Source organism: Micropterus salmoides, unplaced genomic scaffold (assembly GCF_014851395.1).
Source record: "Micropterus salmoides isolate LMB-PRFRI ecotype aquatic unplaced genomic scaffold, ASM1485139v1 Ms_hic_scaffold_7, whole genome shotgun sequence".
Lineage (NCBI taxonomy): Eukaryota > Metazoa > Chordata > Actinopteri > Centrarchiformes > Centrarchidae > Micropterus > Micropterus salmoides.
The window spans coordinates 8,403,957-8,418,849 of record NW_024044459.1 but is presented as its reverse complement, the minus strand read 5'-3'; the positions used below and the strand labels follow the sequence as shown (position 1 = coordinate 8,418,849).

The 14,893-nt window shown below is 41.4% G+C and overlaps 1 protein-coding gene across 4 annotated transcripts; it reads right to left on the bottom strand.

Moving 5' to 3' along the window:
* Positions 1 to 3,244: 3,244 nt before the first annotated feature.
* Positions 3,245 to 14,781, bottom strand: LOC119891875 (tetratricopeptide repeat protein 16-like). 4 transcript variants are annotated; one of them, XM_038703836.1, is made up of 14 exons: positions 14,364 to 14,780; positions 13,356 to 13,540; positions 11,717 to 11,807; positions 11,129 to 11,266; positions 10,433 to 10,533; positions 9,883 to 10,012; positions 9,155 to 9,369; positions 8,096 to 8,192; positions 7,894 to 7,990; positions 7,052 to 7,196; positions 6,760 to 6,925; positions 6,209 to 6,339; positions 5,873 to 5,987; positions 3,245 to 4,580 (listed from the first exon to the last, which is right to left on the bottom strand). In XM_038703836.1, exons 1-14 carry the CDS (start codon positions 14,394 to 14,396, stop codon positions 4,548 to 4,550), a joined length of 1,677 nt encoding a protein of 558 aa, XP_038559764.1. In that variant the 5' UTR covers positions 14,397 to 14,780; the 3' UTR covers positions 3,245 to 4,547. The 4 variants fall into 4 exon arrangements, with proteins under 4 accessions (XP_038559764.1, XP_038559763.1, XP_038559760.1 ...); XM_038703835.1 differs by having other exon boundaries at positions 5,852 to 5,987; positions 7,894 to 8,192; positions 14,364 to 14,781; XM_038703832.1 differs by having other exon boundaries at positions 7,894 to 8,192; positions 14,364 to 14,781.
* Between the last annotated feature and the right edge of the window lie 112 nt (positions 14,782 to 14,893).

The window sequence follows — 14,893 nt, the reverse complement described above, 5'->3', positions numbered from 1 at the left end:
AGGAGGACATGGAGTTGTGCGTCCGTGCACGTCACCTGCCCCGAACACTACCCAAAGACTACAAACGCGTTCTGCGTTCCCCCATCTTAGACAAAACAGTCTCCTGCCAAAACGTGAATGAACCTCCCCTCCAACAGGGAATGTTTTGAGCTAGGGCCAAGCCACCAGTTCCTGTGCCCAGAGAAAGGTGTTTTTGTCTGGCCTCAGAAACCTGGCTGGCTGGGCCACCGGCACCACCCGGCTGGCTGCGCCTCCCGGCCCTGACCGGACGGTAACTCAAGCCTTTTATTGCACAAGTGTGAAACACTTTTCAGCTCCTTTACGACCACTGTCTATCCCGCACCACTCTGCTGAGGGGCTGAAGCCCACACACATTTAAGACTGTATTACTGTATTTGTGAAGACTTTGTACTGTCTGTAATCCCTGACCTTAACAGCACACTTGAATTTAGGATCCTAGTCTTGACCCTAAATTCAAGCCCTAACCTTAAAAGAGCTGTTGTGAGGGCCAGCAAAATGTTCTGTTTGGAGAATTTTTAGGATCAACTGACACTTAGGTAGAAATGTGGTCCTCACAAGAACAGAATCCCAGAATCATACACACTCTGTCTGAGGGTCTGAATCCAGGCCTGACCGCCGCAGGTCGCATTGGGCGGCCACACTGCTCAGCAGACATCGACAGTGTCAACACAAAAAGTGTTGACTGACATGAGTGTGAGCGTGGTCGTCTCCTCCGTGGTCGTCTACAACTACATTCCACGGTGGCGTGGAATTTCAGTAGTTATTGAAATATAATAAAGAAATACATCTGAAAATGGAAAACAAACTTATACAAAAATCTTACTGCTACAGCAGAGAAGAGCACTTTCTCCGATATTCCACATGTGGCGGCCTTTTCAGAGAAGGTTAAGAAAAAATATGGTGTATCAGTTTTCATTAGTTAATTAAGCACCGTGAATGCACCGCGTGACGTGACTGCGACAGACTCTGGTATGTTTGTGCTTTTAGCAATGTGGTGTTGGCACTTTCTGTGGTGAGACAGCAGCCAGTGTGCCACAGGTCCTTTCTCTGAGAGTGTCAGCTGTTGCCACAGCTGTCGTTAATGCGGTGAGGTCAGCTGCCTCTCAGAGAGCACCACAGAGCTGCAGCCACAACACTTCTTCACTGCGGATACTGATCACCAGTGACACTACTACTAGTACACTTCAGCGACCAATCAGATTCACTACTTCTGCTGAACAACAAAGAGCATTAGTTATGGGCAGTAGAAAGACATTATTGTGGACAAATAAGGAAGAAATCTTGCCACTCTGTTTGGATTGCTGTCTTGTCACATGTACATGTCTGACATGTAGATTTTATTTCTGGTCATTTTTAAGCAAGTATTATCAGGGTGGCATCTTTAACCAGTGTCAACATCAGTATAACCAACAACCAGTCTGTCTTTGTTTTCTACACACTGTTGACTGAGAAAGGAAGTTCATTCTTGGCCTGGGGAACAGGCTCAAGGTCTCTGTGTTTAAAAGCTTCAGAAAAACCCATTATGTGGACATAATGAGTTAATATTATTTTTTCTAAACACACACAGAAAACTATCTAAGCACATATGTAAGTACGCACAGCTCACTTTCCCATAATGCACCGCCTAATCATTGCTCATTTACTGCAAGGCAAGCCAGAGTGGTATACAGTGGCTAATAAGAGGTCTGTCCTACTTTCGGTTGAGATGTATCAAAATAAATGATCAATACATAATACATGTATTTGTACGTGCACTACATCAGCAACATATCTTAAGGGCCTCAATCCAATACCCATGCCAACTTAACACAAAGATTGCACAAGAAGGCCAGGTAAGAACTTCTCTTTCAAGCGCATCCACACAACTACTTCTGTCACTTTTCATGGGTGCAACATCGTGACGGACTCAGAGAAGAGCAAAATAAAAAGGACTGTTATTCCCATTTGTTTGATTGACAGACAACTTTTTGCCCTGCTGCCTTTTAGGATTTAGCTGGTATGAGCTGGTTCCAAGGCTCAAGTGTGGACCTGTATAAGACAGCGCTCTCTTTACTACATAATTTACTTACTTAATTAAGATTATCCTATGACCCTCATCAATCAACAAAAATGCTAACTTGTGTATTAGGAGGAAGAGTCTTTCACTTTTAGACTGACACAGCCACCAAGATCCAGCCTGCAGTGGATCTGAAAGGGGCTTCACAACCTTCAGGTCAGACACTGCTTGGCTTCAGAGAACAGGGGAGGCCTACTATTATTAGGGATGGGAATTTAATTAAATGTTATTAATGTTTATGAACATGTATCTTACTTCTCAAGGATAAAGTAACATAAAGACATCGAGAGAAACATTAAGCCATCATCAAAGGCAAGAGAGGGGGAGAGAGAGAGAGAACACAAAACAGTAGGAGTGCAAGAGAGAGCATGAGTGACGCAGAGAGTGAAACTGGAACTTATTTGGTATTTATCCATGGCGTGTAATTCTGTGTCAGTGACGTGTGGAACAACACTGCAGACCGGAGGAGCTGTGAACAGTGACGAGCAAAGATTTAACAGCTGCTTGATATGAACCGGGTTCAGCGTGTATTCACTTAAGTAATGTACTTTTCTTTTATTTCTCTGTTGAGTTGTTTATATTTTATTAATCGATTGTTAGAAACCACTATGTGATACCAGTTTTAATCCAACATGTTGATGCTTTACATTGATTGCTGTAAAGTACTTTGTTACCTGTACTGGAAAGTGCTATACAAATAAACCCATGATTATTATTAAAGTCCCCACGGGCTTGTCTCAGACTCCAGTGTGAAAAGAGTTTATGCATTGGTAAAACTGTGATTTGAAATACTTCATTTACTTGGTATAGTCTAGGTGTCCAAAGAATTCTACTGAATTGAGAATTGGACAAATCACTGGCACAATTTAGATGATGGCAATTTGATTAAGTTACAAAGCCAGTAAGCAAAAATTTAGATCTCATGTCATATACCAAACAGGAAGTTACCAGTCAAACATAGTAATAGAACATCCTGAGTAATGCCATCAAGCTAAAATTGTGCCTCTGCTGCCATCTATTGGACTACAGTACAGTATTTAATTTTACTTTTTATTAAACTTACCACAACCACCACAAGATCCAAATCTACAAGGACACCAACAACTACCAGAACACCAAAGACAAACAGACAAACAAACTAAAAAAATAACCCTAAAGGAGAAAAAATAGGAGTGCACAGTGCACTTATTTAATTATGGTGCGTACATGTCACATGACAGCATACATGCAGTTGATTCTAGAGGAATACATATCTAGGAAGGATCTTATAGTATCCCATCGGTCACTTGTATCCATATCTAGATACCTAAGTATTAAGAGATGGAGGAACTCATGCAACCACCGGTCTCTGGAGAAGCAGGAGGGTTTCCTCACATTACAATTCTTAACAATTAAATGTTTAGCCGCCAGGCACACAAGGGCTATCACTCTTTGTTGCTTATCGATTTGTATATTTCCAATATTGGCACCCAGCAAACATATCTTTGGATAAAACCGAATATCTACATTTAGTATCCCTGTCAGCATATGTGCCACCTCCCTCCACAGGAAGGGCAGTGCCACAACATATGAATGAGAGTTCCTACCTCTCCGCATCTGTGCCAGCATTGGTTTGATAGGCCAGGTTAATTCCCAGCTCCCTTGCCATGTTGATGTTTGGGTGAGGTATTACAGTTAGAGGAGGAGGGGGACAACAGCCTATAAAGTTTGGAGACTGTTCCTCTCCCACAGACCATGCCCTCCAGCTTTGCATCTATTTCTCTGTGGCCCCCTATGGGAGTTAATATTCTACATAATGTGGCTTTAAACTGTGCATAGCTTAAGAATGAGTAGTTACTCAACCCATATTTTGCTTTAAGTGCAGCTTATGTGTGTATTGAACCGTCCCTTAGCACTTGCATCAGCTTATGTATGTTTTTTCTCTGGCATGATTTGTCAGATAGAGGGTTCTCACTCGCCAATAACAGCAGGTTGTTCAAGTACATTTTAATATCTTAATAAAAGGATAATATCACAGCGGTGTTGCACTGTTCTCTTTTCAGAATGAAGGAATTATAGGTGTAACAAGAACTACAATGTTTATAGTTTTAAATATAGATTGTTCATATTAAAGAGCATGTATTTCTGGTTCTGCATGATTTCAAACAGTAAGTTTGAGCTCAAGGGCCAAAGCGGTGGTTTTGCATATTGCAGATCTCCTTCAGTGTAAAATCTTTAGCACGTCGCTGGTATAATTTTAAAGTCTGAAACAAAGAAGACTGCATGTAAAACACAGTACTCAGGCACAGATAAAAGATTTATTTGTTTTTCACTTCACTTCTGAGAAGTGTCGCAGACCTCAGAGCACCCATATCTTGTGTTGTACTTTGAGCTGCTCTTGTGCCTGTAGGCAGACTGGTCCAGATCCACCATGTGGATGGGGGTGGTGGGTGTAATAAGGTGTGGCCCGGTGTGTTGCCCAGTTGGACAGTCATGGAGAAATGACCGAAACCGCTTCCTTAACCTGCCACAGTCAACACAGAAGAACAACCTCTTTGTATTTCTGTTCAGTTTGCTTTTAGTACATATTTTTGCTTCTTAGATTGACAGCTACACATTCTTCCTAGCTCTCTGCATTACTCTCTCTATCAGCCCGTCTCCAGCCCCTGCTCTCTTCTCTCAGGCCGAGTTCTTTCCTTCAGCTCCAGATGTCCTCGGACTTACCGTCTTTTCCTCATCACCTGAATGCCCCACCCATTCACACACCAGGGGCGAGTGAAAGTGCCTCGAACACCCTGCTGTGTACGCAGGCGCACTGCATTTTCCTGCCTTTTTAACACCGTTGTGTTTACAAACTTATCGCAGCTGATTGGGACACGCCACAAAATGGGAGAAAACATACCTCACACACACCTCGCAAGGAAACATGTCGTCCAAAAACGTTGTAAACCATTGAAAAACGTTTTGAGATTGAACTCGCCCCTTTTTCCGACTTCTTATCAGCCCTGCAGTCACCTGGGGCACGTTCAATCTCAAAATGTTTGCATCGGTTTGCAAAGGTGTACAGGTTGGAACAGTGTGTAACGTGCTTTGAGGTACGTATTCTCTCTTTTGGTGGGTGTGTCAGCAGGGTATTAAGCGCCACCGTTTCAGTTTAAATAAACGTTTAGCTGCTTTTTGTCGGGGTTGAACGCAGTCCTTAGCTTCCCCATCCATCTCTTCACTTGAATCTCATTCCCTCATCAACCACTCACCATATTATACTGGTCTGTTTCCTTTGTTTTTGCCAAATTGGTTAGTGTGCATTGCCTAGCTTTTAACCTTCTGATGCCTGTTTTGGTCTTTACTGCCTGGTCTTTGGACCCCTGCCTGCCTCAGCCTTCTCCATCTGTGTAATAAAATCATTGAAGTGCATCTAGCTGTCTGCATTTTGGTTCTTCCCCTGTATTCCTGTTGCTTGCACCAGCCGTGACTCAAATACTCAAAAGGTCTGAAATGTGCTTTTTGAAACATCTGCAAAATGTATTTGGGTGTCTTATCATTTTATTATTCCTGGATGGCTAGCATGGACTTTAAAAGAATTGTAAATACCTTTTATAAATGTTTTTTCTAGTTATACCAAAGTACATTTATCAGTTGTTCCAGCGGATTTCATTTTATATTTAAATACACTCAATAATGAGTTGGGTTTTTTTTTTAAGAACTGAATATCACTGGTAATTTTATCCAAAAAAGGGAACATGGACACAGCTGTAGCCCTTCTACTGTGACCATTAATGATTTTCCAAAAGGTACCTGCAGAAGATTTCACTCAACTGTCTCCAGTTGGTCTACACACAACTTCAGCTTCTTTCCTGCTTCAGATGGGTCTTCTGATTGCCTCGGTGTGTTCTCATAGGTCAGAGTCATCTTTTTCAGCTTCTCACTCAGTCTAAAAACACATAACACAACACACCTAAGTACCCTGCTGGTTACATGTAATTTGGTTTTTATTATTATTATAATTAGTGAGGGTCCTCCATCTTTCAGGTACAGAAAAGGTCTAATTATTTAGTAACTGTAACATGTTACGCTGCCGGTTTTCTGTCAGCTGTTCCACAGTCAGTGTAACACAGGTGTGTCCCGCCTTGTAGTGAATTTTGTGTTGCCTACCTTTGTTGATCGGAGGAGCTGCAGGCCTGGATGGTGTCCATCAGCTGAACTCTGAGTGCTTGCCCTGCTGGACTGGACAAAACATCAGACACGCTGCAGCCAGGGAACAGATTCATGAGCATAGGAGGCAGCTACACAAACAAACACAAACACAAACACAAACACACACTACATTTTAACCATACAAGCTTTGGGAATATTAACAGTTCATCTAAGAGGCTCATTAGTGAAAATGTCTGGGCCAGATTGATCAATATGCAGAAATGAATTGTAAAGACAGGTTGCTCTGAAATAAACGACAAAATCTGGGTTATACACATGCACTGTTATGAGGGACAGAGAACAGTTATTATGTAAAACAAACGATAGAAATTCTGTTGACTGTCACAGCAGTATCTTGATATTGTTGTGTTCTATTTACTGACGATTCAAAATGATATGGAAAAGTTAAGATTTTGTTAATCTCATTGAATGAAGGGTTATACAATACTTTAGTAGACCAAAAGTCTGACTAATGTCAGCGGATCTGGAGGATGAGAAGTAGCTCGGACCTCCTCATTGGTGGGATCCAGGATCAGCATGCAGATGAAGTCCTGTCTGGCTCCCTTCAAGTTTAGGAGCTTTCGGAAGGTCTTCGATCTGTTCTCATAGTACTGACTGGCTTTGGGATTGTACTGGATGGCCAGAGAAAACATGGCAGCTGCCTCCTGGAAATGCCTGCAGACGGAGACACACATACTGTCAAATATAGCAAACTAGATTTGATGACTTTTCTTCTCTGGTTTCTGTGTGAATATGTTTGTGTGGGTGTTAATTTTGGTTGTGTGCGTCTGTGGTTTTGACCCGTCCTGGAAGCAGAAAGACCCCAGCGTGTTGTGGAGGACAGCGAGGCGGAGCCCGACAGCAGGGTCATCAGGCTGCATCATCTCTTCAGCCTGCTGGTAATCAGCCAGAGCGTAACACCACTCACCCTGCTTAAAGAAACAGTCTGACAGACACACACACACCACAGCCTACATACACATAAACGAATAAACGTACTGAGAAAAAAAATCTAAATTTTTTTGCTATGATTAATTATTTACTCTGTAAAACTTTAGAAAAAAATCAGTGGTCTTAAAATGTCTTGTTTTGTCCAAGCAAAAGTTCATTAAAAAGTACAAAATAGCAATTGATCACATATGAAAAGCTAGAGCCAATTAATGATGAATTAATTATTAAAATTGTTCATGTTCTGTCAGTGTAATTGATAAATCGAGTAATCATTTCTGCACTAGTGTGTATCGAAATACAAAACTGCCAAAGGTTCATTCAGCATGCAACTTAAAATCTAAATCCCAAATAAACTTGGGAAGTGAATACGTGGTTATTATAATCAGTTGCATGGTGGAGAGAAATGAAACGGTATGAACTGTGCAATTATGCATTGTGGTTGGAGAAGCTCTTCATGCTCTACTGCTGAAATATGTTGACCAGGTTTGTCAGGTTACACCTGTCTGACAGTTTCAGTGCCATCTTCCTTAATATGTACACCTTGCCTGGTTGGTCTTTTCTACATGCAGAAAATAACAGATTTCAGACTACAATCACTTTCATAGTGTTGTTGATCCATAACAATCATTCAACACTTACTTGGCTTATTCTTGACTTTTAAACCTCACTTTCTGGCCTGAACAAAGCCTCACCTCCTCGGTTCAGGTACAGGCCTGCCTGGCCCTTCTCCTCATCGATAGCCTTGTTGAGAAGCAGAGTCGCCTCAGCGTAGAGGCCTCTGCTGAAGCACTGAACAGCAAAATCATTGTAGGTGAGAACCAGCTGAAAATGCACGTCCTCTTGCACAGAGCCACGCTCATCCTTCTCGTCTCTGGCCTCCGCCTGATCTCTGACCTCCTTCTCTCCCTCCTCCTCCTCGCTCAGCTCCATAGCCTGGACCAGATCCTCGATGGCTGCTGTGAAGTCTTTCAGACGTCGGTACAGAATCCCCCTGATGGACAGAGAATTTAAGTGATTGAAACAGAATTTTAATAGAAATGAAATAAATGTACTCAAATAAAACAGAATCATATTTAGCTCAATAGGAATGAGTTGAAATTACACAATCGTCTACTGGTTCTAGCTCCACAAAAAATAACATTTGAAGCCTTTCTCTGTTTCACATGGTTACAAAATCAATACCTTGTGTTTTCCATGTGGGTCAGGCTCCAGTAAATAAGCAGTTAAAAAAATTGAGCCCTGGAACCTTGAAATGTGTATGTCACTTTTTCACATCCTGCATAGTACATAATCCTCCCACCACTAGTGGACCGGCCGCAGGAGCACCGGGAGATTTTCCGGTGGCCCGGGGGCTGTTTTGGCCTGCTGTTAATTGTCAACTTGACTAGCGGCAGCGATAATATTTAACTAGCTTTTTTTATAATATCAAGCAGGAGAATCCATGTGTCAGGCGACTCTCACTCTGTCGCTGCAGTGTCCCTGTACGAGGATGCGCACGCCAAATATGACATCCAGACTTTTGTCAAACGAGAATATAAAAGTTGAGTCTGTCACAGGGCAGTCATCACATGGGAGTGGTCGCATGAGTGTGCATGAGCGAGTGTGCACAGGAGAACAAAGGAAAGAGAAAAGGCACAGCTGAGCGCATTAACAGTAAATAGAAACATTTTTCAACCACACACTTACAGTAAACACTGTTGTGAATGTGTGGATTGTCCAGCACTAATGTTAGATTCCTGGCCTGAATTATTATCCCAGTCCGCCCCTGCCTCCCACAGTCCAAAAACATGAGTTACCATTAATATGTCACTAATATCCCCGCGACCCTGTACGCAGGATAAGCGGTTGACAATGGATGGATGGATGTCACTAATATTTCACTCATTAATGTATCACTCTGCCAACTTGTACATTTTGAAGCTTGTATGAGTGTTTCACATTGGCGGGACTCACCTGAACAGGTAGAGGCGTCCATCCTGCGGGCTGTTCTCCATAGCAACATTGATCATGCACAGGGCTTCCGGCAGCTGACCAATTAAAGCTCTATCCACGGCCTTTTGTCTGGCCTGCTCACTGGCTACCTGCAGCTGCAGCAGCAGGGCTCCGGCCGCCGGACACGCTGGGTTCAATGCCAACGCCAACTTCACGTTTTGATAACATTGTGATGTCTGAATAGGACAGAAAATCACTGTTAGTTTAATCACACACATTTGATTATATGTTTACAGTAGGTGAAGTATATGTAAGATCCTGTATATAACTGGATGAGTGTTCTTATACCCGGTCTGTATCAACTCACTTTCTATATCTAAATATTTAGATACACTAATTAATTATTATTATTTACTACAGAAAAACCTTGTGATTTTAATCTTTCTTTCTTTCTTTCTGTTTGTGAAATTTAGAAATGTTTTCATAAGACCTTTGGTTTTGCTTCAACTGTGAAAACAATGTGAACCAATTTAAAAATAAAGATTTTACAGCCTGATAAAAAAACACTCACTTTCTTCTGTTGTCTGTGTCTTACTATTTTTTGCTAGCTGGGATGTGGAGCTACAGGTATAAGATCATTCTACTGTTAACTGCTTGATTCTTTACAGCATCAGTTAACTGGCTGAGCTGTAAAGTGTATACGCTGCTTTTTTAAGGTATTTGAAGTTTGAGGTGCCTGCAGTTGTAACCTGGTTGAGCAGTTTGTGCAGTCTGGCTCTGAGCATATAAAGGTCAGAGGAGGGCCGATCTGACACCATCCAGTCATTCACCAGCTTCAGACACTCAGTGTGATGACCTGTAGCTGTCAGACAGGCCAAGCTGGGATACAAAATACAAGAATGAACAATGTGTGAGAATGAAACCATAAAAGACAAAATATATAGAATATGACATCTGAAATCTTGAGTACTTGGGATTAATGACATGAATGAATGAATGAATGAATGAATGAATGAATGAATAAATGAATAAATTTATTATTGTGTCATATGTATAATTACGCCCAGCCCACATGGGCTTACAAGACACCATATTCAGTTCTGCCAGGCCCAGAGTACAGCATATACAGTGTCAAACAATACAGAAAGGAGAATCGGAAGAGGAATAATAATCATACATACATACACATACACCCACGTGTACATGCTCGGCCACTATACATATAGCAAAGCAACTGTTAGATAAGCCTAAGCACAAATGCACATCTTTAATCTAGATCTGAGCATGCAGGTTCCTGACCTTCTGACCTCGTAGACCCTGCAGCCAGGCTTCACCTCAGCAGCTTTGCTGAAGGCCTCCAGAGCCTCTAGGAAAAGGCCTCGGTCAAACAAACACTGGCCCTGAAGGACATCAGGAAATAGAAAGGTCACCATTCAATTATTTTATGTTTAGGCATTTATGTGAGATTTTATGAAGGGTGTCTTATAATCATTGCACAGCAGAATAAACCTGAATTCCAAGGTGAATGATACAAATAATATAATAAACATGTCCTCTTTCCAGGTCTCTGCAGTGGAGAGTTGTGGCTCAGACCCTACTTAGAGAGCGACACCTGAACCTCCTGGATCCATCCCTTCACTTGTGTTTTACAATCTACATTTTGCCATCATAATTGTACATACTATGATTTGCTATTGTGAATCTATTCTGTAAATACGACATCTATTACATGTATTTTCGTCCTGGGAGAGTGATCACTCCTCTGTTGCTCTTCCTGAGCTTTCCAACATTTTTTCTCTAAAGGGTTTTTGGGGAGCTTTTCCTCATTTGAATCGAGGGTCTAAGGACAGAGGGTGTCGAAGGCTGTACAGATTGTAAAGCAATCTTTACCAGTGGCCTTTCAACTTGAGCCACATTGGATTTTTCTTGTCTACTGTCTACAACGTGGACAGATGCACACTAAAATGTACATGTAACAGTAACGGAGACGCTTACCTGGAGATAGTAGATGAAGGCCAAGCGGGCACTGAAGGCTCCAGGCTCTAGGAGCCGGGCCTGTTTATAACAGGCTGCTGCTGACTGGAAGTCACACAGCTGCAGGTAGGCCTCAGCCTGGCTCACATGCAGCTGAGTCTGAAACACACAACAGCGGAGGAGATCACGTTGAGGAAAACAATACAGCGTGTCTATGACACACGGACATACTGGAGCTTAGTAAAACATCTCACACCTGCAGACTATTGCAAAATACAAAAATAGAAAACAAACAGGGGAACTGAAACCACCAGTTGGGTAGTACTGTACACGTCACAGGTAATTCGATTTTTGGATAAATAGATTATTAGGGTCCTTTGATCAATATCATTATACTCGGGTAATACTAAACGTAATTTAGACAAAGTCATTATATTTTCTAAATGTTTGCCCCTCTCATAAACATCTGATATATTTAAAATCAAATTAAGCAAAATTCAAAATCTAAATTGTCATGTGTCAGTACTGCTCATTATTAACAGTGAAAGCACAAATCACAACATACAGCAAGTTTTAACATGGGTAACTGTGTTGTAGTTAGTCCAGCACCTGTTCTGGCTGCAGTGTGATGGCTTTGGAGAAGCAGATCACAGCCTTCTCATACTGGGACTTTCCCATTGCCTCTTTTCCATTTGTGTAACTGCAAAGACAAACATTTTTCAAAGCTGAAGAGGCACCGCCTGGATTTCAAGTTCCAACATTTAATAGGGGTGGGGGGAAAAATCGATACAGCATAGTATCGTGATATTTGCCATGGCAATACTGTATCGATACACGGACGCCAAGTATCGAAATTTTATTATATAAATTGCAGATGGGAGTTTTTGGTACTAGAATAATAAAATCTTTTGCTTTTTTAGTCCACTAGAAAACTTAACAGGACCATATAGAGGCCTGAAAAAATGATATGAACAAACAGAGAAATGTATCTTTTTAGATAAACAGATGTTGACAACTTTAGGGACCTAATTGGAAGTTGGAAAAAGGTAATAAATTGCAATATATCTCAATATATTTAAAATGGCAATAAAATCGAATCGCAACATAAATATCGTGATAATATCGTATCATGGGGCCTCTGGTGAAGCCCACCCCTATGTGGACGACACCTGGGTCAAAATTAAAAGCCAGGAAGTGCAAGCCTTCACAGAACACATCAACTCTGTGGACAGTAACATCAAGTTCACACGAGAAGATGTTCACAACAACAGTTTGGCCTTGAACAAAACTACAGGGGAGGAGGAAAAGAAGGTCAAACGCAACAACATTGTGTTTCCATACGTGTCTGGAGTATCAGAGAAACTCAGGAGGATTTTCAACAAACACAACATCCCTGTGTTTTTTAAACCCAAGAACACACTAAGACAGATGCTGGTACACCCCAAAGACCGCACACCCAAACACAAGAAAAGCAATCTAGTGCCAACCACTACACAAACGCATGGCTCAACACAGAAGGGCCAACTCCTCAGGTCAAGACTCTGCAGTCTACTTACATCTGAAGGACAGAGGACACTTGTTTGAGGACCACCAGGTGCACATTTTAGACAGAGAAGATGGATGGTTTGAAAGAGGTGTCAAGGAAGCATCTACACCAGGGTGGAGAAGCCGTCATTGAACAGGGGGAGGGGGTCTACGCCACCACTTATCCCCCACTTACAATGCTGTCCTTTCATCACTTCCCAGGAAACTCAACAAACGTAACCTATTGGCCTCAGGTGAAGATACCAACGATGGTCGTTCAGTCTTGGCCACAGGTAGTCTTAACGACTGTAACGACTGTCGTCACAGCAACAAGGAACACTAACGAACCAGCGGTATCGATGACCCGGGCCAACGACCCCACTGAGGTTAAATAGCTGAGTTTCCCTGCCAGTCAGTCAGAACTGAAGAAGTCCTTTGGATGAGGGACGAAACGTCTTCCAGTATCTTCAACCAAGTCCAGTTGCCCTTCATTTTAACCTTCGTTGGACCCACCCCTAACATTTAAGAGTCCCAAAAGTCCCTCATATTATGTGTAACAGATAAGACATTTGCTTCTCTTGTAATAAGCATACCGCAATATCAGTATATAAGTAAAAATACTAGAATAGTATCCGTAGACAAATAAATTGACAATTATAAGGCTAAAGTAGAACTCTTTCACTCCTTAAATGTGTTTTTCTTTCATTTGATTCATGATTCTCACTGCTCTGCAGCCTTGCTCTGAATGATAACGCTCCCCCGTAGCTCTGGTCTCTCAGGGCATTTCTCTGCTGGTGCCAGGAAGATTTTGCTGGAGCCATAAAGCTGCTTGATAGTATTTTTTCTCCTGGTCTCATCCAGCTCCTCTTCTGACACAGCACTGGGAAATAAACTGTGGTCTTCTGCCTGCTGGGTGGACAATCAATGGACACATTTCAGTTTTCCTGAGGGATGCCGACCAACAAAATGAGGACTAGACTGACTGGCAATCAAAACATTTCCTAGGAAGACAAACAATTTGAAGTAGACTCTACTGACTTTATTGACCATTTCAAACACTACAGAGTTTGTTTGTTGGCTTGTCATTAAGTTAGTATGTTAGCCTCTTCCAACTTATTTAAAAACATAGCTGATTTTAGTTTCAACATCAGTTCCAGTTATAACAATAACAAATTATAATAATACAATTAAATTTCAGATGCCTGACTTTAAGTTACATAAATAAAGAAAACAGAAAAACAAAAACAAAATTAACACTGGATCGTTTTGAATTTTAGAGAGAGATATTAAACAGTAAGTTACATCATGATGTATTGATAATTCTCCATCCTTTTGTACTTTTTGGTGCTTGTGTTAGATTAGTTAACGTTAACACTAGATTATTGCCTTTTTTTCACTTGTCACTTCTAACGTTAGTTAACGTTAAATGGGTGAGATTGAGAATGAAACACTGCTGGTTTATATCCAGTCTGTGGTGCCAACCTACATTAACGTTCCTGCTTTAACTTGGACGTTAGTGTAACGTTTCTTTAAACTTTTCAACTGGGTAGTTAGTTTCAAGAACCTTACAGCTGGTATAAAAAATGCGACCTTACTTAGACTAACGTAACGTTACTAAAATAACTATCTTAGGTTTAACTTATATGTTAATTGTAACTTCTAGCTAGCTAAGTTAACCAACCAACTGACTTAACTTATAACTTACTAAGTTACAAAGATGTGTTTAAGTTACCGTCTGGTCATTTCTCTCTTCAAAAGTGTCCATTCTGTCGTTCAAATAGCTGAAATGGGCTGTTTTATATGAGCTTAGTTACTTTTGCTCTGTTTGACACTTTGGTGACCCTTTGGATATCACCATGGAAACGCCCGAGGAACCAGAGGCTTTTATTTTCTAAACACGGAGTTTCGTCTTTCTTCCGGCGCATCTTCTTTTATACAGTCCAGAGCCCCATAGAGAGAATCTCTTATCTCTTTAAAAGGCTCTGACAGTCTATGGTCAAACCGAGTAGTATTAATGTAAAATGTATTAACAGCTTCTAATAGTGTTGTAGCTAGGAAGTAAACTTTAAACAGGTGAATAAAACATGCGACTCTGCCCATACAGCTAACTTTAGCTAACGTTATTTAACTGCTTTGCTATTTGAAATCTCCTTGAAATGGTTTTAGTTTAGCGCGTTCGGGAGGGGAAGCATTACATAGTTCTCCATGACACCGAATGCAAAATTGCCTCCGACAGCCCGGTGTTTCAGTTTGACAATGAGG

Coding starts and splice junctions, on each gene's coding strand:
- LOC119891875 (XM_038703832.1), bottom strand. CDS start 14,396: ATGGACACTTTTGAAGAGAGAAATGACCAGACG. Junction 13,541..14,363: donor AAGAGAGAAATGACCAGACG/GTAACTTAAACA, acceptor TTGTCCACCCAG/CAGGCAGAAGACCACAGTTT. Junction 11,808..13,355: donor CAGAGCAAGGCTGCAGAGCA/GTGAGAATCATG, acceptor TTGTCTTTGCAG/TTACACAAATGGAAAAGAGG.